Source organism: Myotis nattereri, assembly GCF_964212035.1.
Source record: "Myotis nattereri genome assembly, chromosome: 13".
Taxonomy (NCBI): Eukaryota; Metazoa; Chordata; class Mammalia; order Chiroptera; family Vespertilionidae; genus Myotis; species Myotis nattereri.
Window position 1 is genome coordinate 36605418 of NC_138088.1, and position 13825 is coordinate 36619242.

General features: G+C 42.9%; 1 protein-coding gene across 1 annotated transcript in view; it reads left to right on the forward strand.

Moving 5' to 3' along the window:
* Positions 1-5130: 5130 nt before the first annotated feature.
* HECTD2 (HECT domain E3 ubiquitin protein ligase 2) overlaps positions 5131-13825 on the forward strand; it is a 62888-nt gene continuing 54193 nt past the window's right edge. Inside the window, exon 1 of the mRNA XM_081104313.1 lies at positions 5131-5360. Within this exon, the coding sequence (XP_080960439.1) occupies positions 5232-5360 (129 nt within the window). The 5' untranslated portion in view covers positions 5131-5231. The remainder of the gene's footprint in view (positions 5361-13825) is intronic.

Genomic DNA, 13825 nt, shown 5'->3' on the forward strand with positions numbered 1-13825 from the left:
GGACCCCTCGGGGGATGTCGAGAGCTGGGACCCCACTGGTGCTAATTCTGAGCCTGTGCCAACTCCTATAACCAGACACAGAGACATGGTTCTAAAACACATGGATGGGGGTGGGGAGTGTGCATTCAATGGAATAGGAGGGAATGGATGCTGGGAAGACACCACAACGCCCACTATTCTTCCCAGACTCCACAGTCACCCAGATGGTATAGTTGCATTCCAGACAGCACCATTCTCACGGAATGCAATGTGAAGGCTGCCCTTTCCCATCCCCACCTGACGATTTTGCACTTTTGTATGTTTACTCGTTTTGTTTCACAACATCCATGCAAGAATAAGGAAACTAACTCAAGGACAGAGTGATTTTGCCAGGGCCACATAACTAGTTAAAAATGGAAGAACCAGAATTAAAATCCAAGTTTCAGAATTACTAATTTTTCTCTTTCAAATATCTTCAGTTGAAATATAGATGCATCTTTTCTAATTCTGAAGAAGTTTATGCTTTTACAAATGTCACTACAATTCCTATTAACCTTAGAATTAAGATGACATGTTTTATTTGAATGGGTTTGTATCTTTACAATGGAAACAACGTGGTAAGCCAGTCAAAACTCAAACAATTTACTAGTTCTGGGGTTTGTGTGTGTGTGTGTGTGTGTGTGTGTGTGCGTGCGCGCGCGCACTGTGTAACAGGAAATGTGTTCAGCTGCAAATGACAGAAAAACCAATTAACAAGAATTTAAACAAGATGGGAATTTGTCTCACAAAACAAGAAATCCAGAGCTAGGCAGTCCAAGCTGGTGCGTCAGTTCCATCATTTCAGAAATGTCCCGGATTTCTTTATCTTTCCACCACACTGTCCTAAGTGTTTTGACATTTATCCCCATGCTTGCAGCCTCATAGGGACACGACTGGAGCATCATATCCACACACATCCTCATTTCAGGCAGGACAAAGGTAGCACAAACCAGACCAATCATCTGAATGAGCACAGCCCATCACTTGAAGCATTTTTGTAACTCTTCTTGGAAACTGTAACTCTTCAGAGACCCTTACAAGGCACATCAAGAAAACATATTTTTTCATTTACTCTGAGCTTACCAGGTGCCTCCTCACCAGTGCACTCCAGACAGTGTGCTATATGTGCGGATCCAAGGAAAAATTAGGCAGGCCCTTCCTCTCTTCTAGTAAGCCTAAGGGGTAACAAACAACTAATGTGGAATGTAATAGGTGTATAGGTGTATGTGCAAAATGCTCTGGCAGCAGAAAGAAAAAACACACACAATTGATTCTAATTAAAACATTAGGAAAATGCTTTTTTTTTTGCAAAGAATTCAAGTGAATGCTATACTAGGGATTTCAGAGTTTTGTTTTGAAAGACCATTAAAGTATTTAAAATATATTTTTATTGATTTCAGAGAAGGGAGAGGGAGAGAGAGAAACATCAATGAGAGAGAATCATTGATCGGCCGCTTCCTGCACAGAGATTAAGCCCGCAACCTGGGCATGTGCCCTGACCAGGAATCAAACCATGACCTGATGGTTCATAGGTAGATGCTCAGCCACTGAGACATGCCAGCTGGGCACCATTAAAGTATTTTTAAACAAAGGACTGTTAAGAAGTCATGTATTTTTGAAAAGATCTTTCTGGTAGCCATTGGAGCAGGTAAAAGACTGAAGGCAATACCAGCTGGCAAGCTATGTAAATAATTTGGGTTAGAGATTTGAGGGCCTTGACTAGGTCAATGGCCATGGGAAAATCCAGAGAAAAAGAATCGATTCAAGTGAGGTCTGGTTCAAAATATAATGCTTGATGATCATCTGTTCTTCAGTATTGGCTCTATATGTCATTGTGCAATTTTTAAAAAATTCATCTTCTAAAGATAGATTTTCCACACCACGGGGGGTATTCTAAAGAATGAGTTGCACAGATTCAAACAGATCAGTATGTTCTGTTTCTATAAAGACAAATCAAGAAGCATTATGTATGTAGACAGATAGATAGATAGATAGACAGATGGATGGATGGATTTTGTAAAGATATGGACCCACGTCTTAGTGATTATCTAATGTTGAGTAGGGTCCAGAGTTTATTTTTTCATCTTGGTAATCTGCATTTTCTATCTTTTTCTATAATTGACAATGTATTGTTTATGTAAAAAAGGAGCTATTTTTAATAATTTCATAAAGCTATAGTCATTAAACCTGAGGAGTTGTAACAATGTTAACAATGTCAGCATGGCTAAGGTAAGTTTATTTCCTCAAGTGTATTAATTTGGGACAATGCTCAAGTTGAAATGTGAAAAAGATTATTTCTTTTAAAAACAAACAAACCAAAAGTTCACTATTTTAGAGCTATTCCTTTAATAATTAAGGTATTGGTTATAAAGCACTCCTAAATGGCCTGTCAGGACTAACTTCACTATTGTTCTCTAGATTACTATCACTTGTAATTTGGTCTCCTTTTCTTTCATGGAAGTAACCACTTCGCTAACCTTCCTATCCTTCCCTCCCCCAAACTCCCATTCCCCACAGGCATAATTAATGAGCGCAGGCTTTCAATCCAGACTTAGGGACATGAAATGCTCCTCCCGCCTCACTCCCAGTTCATGCTTGGATGCCATCACTCCTGCACTCCTCGCTGACACTTGCATTGCTGAAAAGTATCTTCTCTACGCTTTTGTACAGAGCTCTGTATGTCCTGCTCTCTCTCCCCCCTGGGCTGCCGGAAGCATGTTGCTGGTGGTTGGGAATGTGTCTCTCAAGCCCACTTGTTCCCCTGGAACCCTCACTGCAGCTTCCCAGGGCCCTCTTCCCCCACCTCCAGTCCCTACCCCAGAGTGCAAGCGCATGAAGGAAGGATGATGGGGTGGTGCACTGAGAGCAAGCTATTTAATAAAAAGCAGAAGAAAACATCAACAAATTAAAATTTCCGACTTGCCTTATTCTGCCAATACTTGAGCATTTTTTTCTATTGAATGCGACTGCCTGTACAGACATACACACTTCTATTTAGTCTCACACATGAAAAGAGAAAACATAAGGCATGCAATTCTCATCCAAACATTTTAATCACAAATTTCTAAATCCAGTTGAAAACAATAGGAAAGGAATATTTTTTCCCCTAGTATTCTATCAACCTAGCTTGGTACCACAAAATATATTGAATTGTAGTTAAAATAAAAGTGTCTACTTATAAAATAGCATTTGAGTTATTGCTGTGCCAAAATATTGCATACTGACTTGCTAAAAGTATGAAATTAAGTGTAGGTTTCTTTGTATAGGATGAGTATTTCAGAGGCTTAATAAGGAAGGAAAATCCTGGGAAATAATTAAAAATATATATTTTAAGGAGAATGCTTCAAAGTAATGTATTTATACATATTTTCCCTCCAAGCCTAATTATCAATGAAATACTTTTTGCTGACTATATGGCACTTACTCCATACCTTTTGCTAATTAACATTTATTTTATTTTTTATTTAATATATTTTATTGACTTTTTACAGAGAGGAAGGGAGAGGGATAGAGAGTTAGAAACATCAATCAGCTGCCTCCTGCACACCCCCTACTGGGGATGTGCCCGAAACCAAGGTACATGCCCTTGACAGGAATGGAACCTGGGATCGTTCAGTTCGCAGGCGGACACTCTATCCACTGAGCCAAACTGGTTAGGGCGCTAATTAACATTTAAATAGGTGATGACTGCAACTATATTAAAACTAGAAAGCCTTTTTCTAAATGAAAGTTAGAATTTATTATTTTTATAAGGTAATACTGAATATTAATTTTATTGTATTCATTACATTTTTGCCTCAGACCTGCTTGTTACAAATTCTGGGTTTGAAAAACATGCAACTTCATCTTATGATGCACTGTAACTAGTACTGAGTTATGCTAATAAAGGAAATATGTGAAACAATAGATAAACATCACCCCATCCTTCGGCTTGTTTCAGAGGTATTTTTGGTTCCTATATTTGCATGTGGGTATCCTTGATCTGAAAATTCAACCTCCAATCAAATAAGAAAGCCACACTCTAAAAATCTGAAGACCTGAATGTCCAGGAATTCCCTATTTTCAATAGGGGATACAGAGCTTTCTCACCCTCCTTTCCTTCCAATCAGCAGGTGTCTCCGCCCCAGCTCCCCTCTCCCCCTCCCCACTGAGAAAAGGAAACGGAGGGGGCGATAAGAAAGGAAATTGTCTTGGTGGCTTGGTGGTGGGGGTAAGGGGTTGTTTTAATTTCATGACTAAAAGCTTTCCTCTTCAGTTTTAAAGTTCTTGCCCATATTAATGATCTGACATTTTAAGGATTACGCAGCAGAGTTTGGGTCTGTCCATCTGTAACTTATAAAAGGAAAGGAACACGAAGGGACAGAGGGATAGGAGGCAGCAAAGGGATGCAGGGAGGGAGCAAGATGCAGGCGCGTGGGAGCGGGAAGGGAGAGGCGGACTTGGCAGTGAAAGGGGTTCGGGAAGAACCGGAATGGAAAGTGTGGCCTGGCCGCCCAGCCCTGCGCTGGCGAAGGTGGAGCCTTCGACGTCTCACTCCCCCCTTCCCCAGGCTTTTCCTTTGTAAATGGGGGTCCTCAGGACATCTAGAAAGGATCGGCCACATGGAGAGCAATGTGCAGGCTGGGGACGCAGGCCTCTCTTGGGGAGAGAAGGGGGCGGCAGGGATGGCAGGGATCAGCAGCGGCCCGGGACAACCCGGTGGGCGCAGGGGAGGGAAAGGCCCCCAGCCCACATCCTGCGGGTCTGGGCGTCCCCAGCCGGGCGGTCCCCGCCCGACAGGCGCCCTTGGGAGCTCTCCATCCATTGCCATCTGAGTGAGACCCTCCGGTACGGACCCCCCCACGCCGTGTCCCCGACACACCGCAAACGTGGCGTCCCGGCGTCGGCGGCGCACCTCCGCCCCGGGGCCTCGGGTAAGGGGGTGTGGGCGGGGATGGCGCGGCCCGCGCCCCAGACCCACGAGTGCCAAGCCGGGAGCGGCGGGGGCGGCCGCGGGGATGGAGAGGCGGGAGCGGCGGCGGCCCGGGCGCGCGCGGGGGTGGCGGCGGGCGGGGCATCCGGGTGCGCGCGGGGCGGGCGCGCGGCGGGGGCGGCGCGGCGGCTGCGGGGGGGAAGCGGGCCCAGAGCCCTCTTGCGGTCGCGGCGGCAGCAGCGCCAGCCCAGACGCAGCCCGGCCACCGCCGCCGCCTCGCGCTCCCGCCGCCCTGGCCGACATGAGCGAGGCGGATCCGGTGCCCTCGCCCGCCGCGCCGCCGGCGGTGGATGAGAGGAAAGGGAAGGACAAGGAGCCGGAGCGTGAGAAGCTGCCTCCCATCGTGTCCGCGGGCGCCAGCGCGACTGCGGTAGGTGCCTGGCGGCGGCCGCGGGACACCCGACGGCGGGCATGGGGAGGGAGGACCAGGGGCACCCAGAGGCCGTGTCTCCTCGGGGATTCCCCGGAATCCCCGGGTAGATGCGCCCAGGCCCGCTTCCCGGGGCCGAGTGAGAGCTGTGCCCCGTGGACCGCCGCGATCTCTTGGCCAGCGCACCTTCCACCCTCGGGAAATGGGTGCCCGGGTCCGCGGGCCGTTTTCGGTTATTTTCTGGGTGGGAGGGAGCATTTTCTCTAAGGACCAGCACCTCGGAGTCGGCGTTATCTGTCAGATGAGGATAAGGTGCCAGGCGGGCGGGAGTGGGTTTTCCACTGAGCTGTCTGCCTGCCTACCTTTGAGAAGCGGAGATTAGCCCTTTTCCTTCGCTTTTCCTTCCTTCCTCCTTCCGATTGAAGGGGCTCCGCGGCGAGTTTCCACATCAGGGAGACCTTCGCGTTGCTGTCGGGGTGGTGGGAGGCAGATGCCTCGGTGCTGGTTTTCTTCTTCATGTGGTGCAGACCTGTGAGGGGAAGTGGGGAGGCCTTTTAACCTGTTTATTTAAACTCAAGTTGCATAGACTTGACAGGGATGATTTCCCAGCTGGATTTTCCTTCTGTTTATTTGATGAGCGCTCTCAGGCTTCAACTACATTTTGCCAGATGATGTAATGGCACATCCCGCTCCTGTTTTTACTGGTGGCTATGACTCTGGTTACCTGGGAGTTCACACACACAAAAAAATCTCTGATTTTTAAGATTTTTATTTGAAATCATATTTAAAACACTTTGAGAGTTTGTTTCAGTCCATTGAAAGATCATCACTTGTCATGCGGCTGCCAGTGACAAATAGGAAAAGTTTGGAGAGCATGACATGTTTTCTATTCCTCCATGCAATTCGATCCTTAAAACCTCCCTCTTACGTGACTAAAAACTTAACTAAAATAACTCATTCTTCTTTAAAGTAGTGGGAATAATGTTTTGATTTGGTAGGTGTTTCAAAAATATCTAAGGGCCATGATAACTGGAAATTGTTAGGACGAACTCTTTACATGAAAGCAGTGCAGCAAAGTGGACAGTAATAAATGGCAAATTTAAAATGTGGGTCCAGTTGATTAGTAAATTGGAGTTATGGTTAGAAATTACTTGGGGAACTGCTTTGAAGGAATATGTCACCCATCTGCTGGCAAAACCAGTTCCTTCTGTTGGTACCCCGGCTTCCAGGGCGGATCTAGGGAGTTAATAACTTGCAACTAGCTTGTGTTTTCACAGTAGCTGTTCTAAATTGATTAAAATAATGCATGTGTGTGCTTTCAGAAACAGGTATCTGAATGGATGTAGGTCCTCAAGTGATCGCCCTTCCAAAAATATTCACTTATCTTAGTATAACTGAAAACTTGAAGGTTTGGAATAAAAACTTGGAGGAATTGATGCAGTGTGGACACAGGTCTACAGGCTGTTATCTGAAACCCTTGGGGCTTTGGAATTCAGAGTTTTCAGATTCTAGAAAGGTAATGTAGTACATATATAATATCCACCATAACACCCAATATTCACCATAATCAAGCATATTAAGAGCTCTTCAGTGAAATATGTGTGTGTCCATGCTAAATGAAGAGTATAATTAGCTTAGTATCAGTTCAGATCAGTTTGGATTGTCAAAGAGCTCAACAAAGGTCTGTTTTGTCACCAAATGAGTTACAAAAATCTTTTAGTTTCAAGAGCTTATAGGATTTTGGAAGTGTGAACAACAGATTATGGACTTGTACTACTAGTCAAACAAAAGAAGAGTTCAAGTTTTTTTAAATTTTGACTTAAGCTCTGAAAAAACATAGGCTAAATTAGGAGAGAATGAGGATAAGTAGAAAAACTAGAGATTCTGAAGGCAATTTCTGGTACCTTACAAGGTTTTTCAGGGATGGTAGCATTTTTTCCTTTCCTTTTTTTTTTTTTTTAAATGGCATTCAGAATTTATGGGTCTTTAAATTGACAGGTTTGCCATTAGCACCGATGTTTTGAATCATCACAGGAGGGAAAATGACTTATTCTCAGGTTTTGCAGCAAGAGTTAGAAGAGCAAGGGGAAGATGAGGAACTTGATGATGATGAGGAGGAGGAGGAGGAGGAGAAGGGGGGGGAAGAGGAGGAGGAGGAGGAAGAGAAGGAGGAGGAGGAGGAGGAGGGGGGGGAGGAGGAGGAGGAGATGTGTGTATTTGTATGTGTGTATTTGTATGTGTGTATTTGTCGAAGAGAGATTTCTAGAGCTGGAGTTCTGAGTTACAGCAGTGAAAAGCCTAAGTCAAGAAAATACGTGCTTGGTCCTCCAGGGCAAGGGAGCCAGGATAGCTGGGATGGCGACAGAGTTCACCAGCAGGTGAGGAAGGCCTTGGTGTGGGGGCAAGGAAGGGCAGCTAGTGTCTGGTTTGTTTTTCAGCCTTCACATGGATTAAACAGAGCTTCTAGGAGTTTGCTTAGGAACCTGATTGCCATCAATAATGTTTTTCTTTGTCATTTTATTTTTAAATATATATATATATATATTTAAACTTTTAGAAATATATATATATTTATTGATTTCAGAGAGAAAGGGAGAGGTAGAGAGAGTTAGAAACATCAATGATGAGAGAGAATCATTGATCAGCTGCCTCCTGCACACCACTACTGGGGATTGAGCCTGCAACCCAGGCATGTACCCTTGACCAAAATCAAACCCGGGACCCTTCAGTCCGCAGGCTGACACTTTATCCACTGAGCCAAAACAGCTAGGGCTAAAATATATTTTTATTGATTTCAGAGAAATAGAAACATCAACGATGAGAGAGAATAACTAATCCACTGCCTCCTGCACACCCCCTACTGGAGAGCAAGCCCACAACCTAGGCATGTGCCCTGACCGGGAATTGAACCATGACCTCCTGGTTTGTAGGTCAAAACTCAGCCACTGAGCCACACCGCCCAGGTTCTTTGAGCCATTTTAGTGATTCTTCCTTTTTACCCCAGGTTAACAGCTCTGTCTATGTAGATTGTGTTTATGACTTAAGTAATGTAGCCCTGCAGTACTAGCTTTTTTCCAAAAATTATGTCATGTTTTAATGAAAGTTTAGAAATAATTTAGAGTGATAGTGCCCTAAAATAATTAGAAGGCCAGGCTGTAATGATCCTAATTAAGCCTAAAGAGTTAGGACTATATCCTGGACGTTTAAAGACAGGTGCAGGGGTGGGACTGACGATGTTGGAAAGTGGAGACCTAAAGTGATTGATCCTAAGATCACCAAAGTGTGAAGGAAGTCCATTCTAGCCAGGAAATACCTAGCACAAAGGTCTTAAAACTGACAGACCACAGAGTTACCTTGGTGCATGTTAAAGTCCTAATTTACAGATCTCACGCTAGAGTACCTTGTTTTCAACCTTTGATACACAGAATAACCTAGGGCCGTGGTCGGCAAACTGCGGCTCGCGAGCCACATGTGGCTCTTTGGCCCCTTGAGTGTGGCTCTTCCTAAGCCTTAGGAGTACCCTAATTAAGTTAATAACAATGTACCTACCTATATAATTTAAGTTTAAAAAATTTGGCTCTCAAAAGAAATTTCAATCGTTGTACTATTGATATTTGGCTCTGTTGACTAATGAGTTTGCTGACCACTGACCTAGGGGAACTTTTAAAGCCATATTTGTCCAGGCCCAAATGTAGGCCAATTATATCAATTTCTAGGCATGGGACTCAGGCATTTTTAAAAATTTTCAGGTGTTGGTTGCTAAGATGGAAAATTGACGCTTCATGTACTGAATTAGAAGCTCTATGAAATCTGTATTTTAGCCAGACTGCCCGAAGTCTACATGGTTTAGGGAGCAGCATTTGAAGTCGACTAGTGAAAGGTATGGAGGCACAGCAGAAATCAGGTGTGGTGGGGGAATGGTGAGAACCAGCAGTTAAATCAGTTTGAGTTAGAGATGCCCAAGAGGCTCAAATTAGAGCCCTCACAGGACTGTCAGTGTTGGGGTTGGCCTTGCAGCTGTGGAGCGATGATGCCAGTCCACTGAGTGGAGAATATGGAATCTGAAATAGTCATGGGGATGAAGGTTTGATGATGTAAATAGTGAATCTACTGAGGCTGACAGCTTAGAGTGGAGCCGAATATTATAAACTAGTTGCTGATGTAACACAGAAGTTAAAAAATTGGTGGATGGGAAAGGAGAAAATGGTCAGAGGAAGAGCAGAAATAACAGTGACAGTGAGGATGAATTTGTCTACTTCAACATTTACATCAGGTAAACAGGGAAGGGAGGATTTCCACAAGATAGGGAGGCAAAGAATGAAGTGTCGGGTTTAAGAAAGAGCCTGATTTTACTTAGGTCAGGGAGGTGAAGGGCAAAGGAGGAAACCAGTTTGGGATTTTAAAGGGAACTTGCCCACAGTGAAGACCAGGAGATGTGTCAAGTATGTGGACAGTGAGGGGAAGAGTTTGAGGGATAAAATAAGGGTGTGCAAAGGATTGGATGGGAAGTCAGTAATAAGAATGAGAAGTCTGTATATGTTGTGTTGGAGGTACATAAATGGGCTGTGGAGCCACTGTGCCAAAATGTAACTACCAGTTACCATCTATTGTTTAGCTTCTGGGTAGATGTTACAGAAAACACAAAGATAAGGGACTTTTTGTTTTTGTTTTGTTCTGTTTTTCAAAAAAGGTTCCAACTTCTGGGTAGGCAGGGCCAACAGATGACATCACAAAGCAAAGCAGCGTGTGAAAGCCATAGAAACAGTTTGCACTAGAGGAAATCAGAGAGCGATCACTGTGTGCAGAGCTGTGCAGAAAGGCCCTGATGTAAAGGTAATCATTTAAGCTGCTGGCCGTCGAAGGGTGATAGGACTTGGATGGGCAAAAGAAAGTGGGGAACAGCAGTCCTGTGGGGAAAACAACACGAACAAGGCTTAAAGGGGAGAACTAGGGAGTCATAAAGCAAGCCCAATGGAAGCATGCTGGGACTGTGTGGGAAGTAGGCAGGATTGCATGGGGGCTGGAGCCAGATCACCAGGCAGAGAAATTCGGACATTTTTTTCCTGTGGTTAGTGGGAAGCCATTGGAGTTTCTTAAATAAACGAACAACATAATGAAACCAGTGGTAATGGGTGGAGGTACTTAGACTGGAGGGGGGAGGAGGAAGAGTGTGAAGGGAGGAGCTTTGTAGTTAATTCCTGAATTGATGGGTACATCCACTAGGGTGGTAGCCATGTGATCAAGTGTGAGGGATGGAAGAATCTTTATGATGTGGAACCTAGCTAGATAACAGGAATGAAAGAGAAGGAAGCTTAATAAAGAGAAAAGATGCTAGAGTTTCCAGACGAGTTCTGTTAGAGAAAAATGTTTACATAAAAAGGCAATCCAGCCAACATCACTACAAATAAACATATGTATGTGTGAACTTACATAAACCATGCCCATCTAGGTGTCTGAAACATCTCATATACAGAAAATCTTGTGCCTTTTGTCCATTATGTTCTAAACAACAGGTGAGATGACAAAGACTGAAAGTTATAGGGGCGAAGGTGTTTTAAGCAATTTAGTAAGCCACAGATATTATAAGAATATATTATATATGATATGTATGTGATATATTACAAAATATATCATATAAAAATATGTTATATATTATATATTACTAGAGGCCCGATGCACGAAGATTCGTGCAAGAATGGGCCTTCCTTCCCCTGGCTGCTGGCACCGCCTTCGCTCTGGCCGGAGCCGCCTTTCCGCCTTCCTACACTTCCCAGAGGCACAGAGTGGCTGGGGTGGTATGGAACACATGCGTCGTCTCCTCAGCGCCTACGTATGCAAATTAACCCACCATCTTTGTTGGGTTAATTTGCAAACACACTCCTGATTGGCTGGTGGGCGTCACAAAGGTATGGTCAATTTGCATATTTCTCTTTTATTAGTATAGATAAAAATATATCATTCTTTGCTACCCTATCCTGTGGAAAACCTTCCTTCCCAGTTTACCTGATAATCATATATATTTCTCTGCTTTTTCTCCCATTTTTTTTCTAGTATTATAGTTTGGTCTTTGGGTGACAGATCCTTTCTTGCATTGCAGAAATGTTAGATTCCTAAGCTTCATATGAATAACTAGTTGTTCCTAAGTTAATATTTGTAACTTGGTGACATTTTGTAAGCAGTCAATAAACATTTGGGGGGGGGGGGTGAGTGCCTCTTAAAAATAAAAATCACTCACATTTTACTAATTCAATTGAATTGCAGTCCATCTGAAGTTTGAGCCTAGTCACTAAAGAAAGCTGTATTTCAAATTAACTTGGTTTTGATCCACATTTTTCTATTAAAGAACAAGAAATTGGTGAGGAATGGTGACTGCATCAAATTGCATGTTTTAAAAGTATTTTACCGCATATGGTAATCTATTGATGCAGTTTCTTCTTTTCCTATGTTATAAATTAAGTGAATAAAACCTCCCATGCCACCTTGCCTTCCTGATAAGTCTTGAAATTTCTGAGTTTCAGGATCAACATTTCTTTTATATTAAGTCAGCTTAATTTTCAGTTATCTATAAGATTGATTGTATTGTGATGTTTTTGGTGTTAGAATTTTGTTTCAGAATCCACATCCTTATCTCAGCCTAGTCTCCTGTGGAAGATGTGGTTTCTTTCACCTAAAGAAAGCAACTCCTCTTGGGCTGGTGTTATTTAAATTGGGAGGGAAGTTCTCACCTTGAAAGTAGCTAACTTTTCACATCTCACTAGAAGGATGTAGAATAAGCCTCAGCATCCCAACTGTGAAAACACATACAAGAAAGAAAAACAAAACAACTTGACCCAGTAACAGGGCCTAAAAATAGTCTCCTTTATAGACTCTAAATACAGTGGAGGCTTCTCATCTGATGTGGCCCCAACTGGTAGTTTAGGTTAGTTTATTTAAAAAGCTGGTAAAACAGTTTCTTATGTGCTTTTTATTTTAACCTAAAACATAAAAACATTTTTTTACCAATCTTTTAACACAATAACCTTTGCTCAGTATCTCAGGAAGCCACTCACTCTTTTTTTAAAAAAAAAAATGTTTTGAGAGAGAGGGGGGAAGAGAGAGAGAGAGAGAGAGAGAGAGAGAGAGAGAGAGAGAGAGAGGAATTTGTTGTTCCACTTATTTATGCATTGATTTTTTGATTCTTGTATGTGCCTGACCAGGAATTGAATCCTCAACCTTGGTATATCGAGATGATGCTCTACCCAACTGAGCTCCTGGGCCAGGGCCTACTCTTTTGTAAAGTAGGTTTTCTGTGCATCACAGATAGTCCCTGAACTCATTGGGATGGAAGCAGTAACTTATTGCTAAAATATTCATCTTTGGATTTGAAAACTAAATTTCACTGAGGTGTGGCCAAAGTGTTCAGATTGCCATTGTCTCTACGTACACATCAGAAATTACCAAAGCAGGAAACTCAGTTCTTTTTCATTCAGACATCCTTTATTCTTTATCTTTAGAGTATTTTATACCATATTTAAATTTGTTACCTTTCCAGCAAATCCCTTCTTCCAAAATAATGCAGGAAGTTGTGAATCAGAATATTAATTCTGTCCTTTTTTCCTAAAGGTATATGTTGGGTTGGATCTAATTTAGGAAAATCTATCTAGTTCAGCTCTGTCCAATTAGAATAATGTAAATCACAAGTGTATTTTAGAATTTTCTAATAGCCAGCTCTGGCCGATGTGGCTCAGTGTTTGGAGCATGGCCCCATGCACCAAAGGGGTCATGGGTTTGATTCCTGGTTAGGGCATGTACCTAGGAGTCAACCAATCAATGTTTTTCCCATCAATGTTTCTCTCTCTCTCCCATCCTAAAAATCAATTTAAGAAAAACAAAACAAAAAAATTTAATGAAAAAAATTTTCTAATAGCCACATTCAAAGGAATAACAATGAAGAGGTAAAATGATTTTAATAATGTATTTTTAATCCAACGTATCCAGAAATTTACCATTTCAACACTTAATCATTATAGATGCATAGTAAGGTATTTTACCTCTTTTTATACTAAGTCCTTGAACACTGTGTATTTTACACTTACTAGTTATCTCACTTTGCACTAGCACATTTCAAGTGCTCAACAGTCAACACTAATGGCAAATGGCTACATTACACAGTGCAGATATAAATTACATCTTCTTCCCAAGATTTCTTAGATTCATTCTTAGTCCTAATTACCCTTTTTCCCTATTGTGGCAGTCCTGAAAGTGTGACCCTCCACATCCTATATAATAAAAGCCTAATATGCTAAGTGTGTGGTCAACTGGTTGGCCGTTCAACCAATCAAAGTGTAATGTGCTAATGATATGCTAAGGCCGCTCAACCACTCGCTATGATGCACACTGACCACCAGGGGACAGACAGTCGATCGGTTGACCAGTTGCTATGATGTGCACTGACCACCAGGGGGCAGACGCTCCAATCAGTAGGT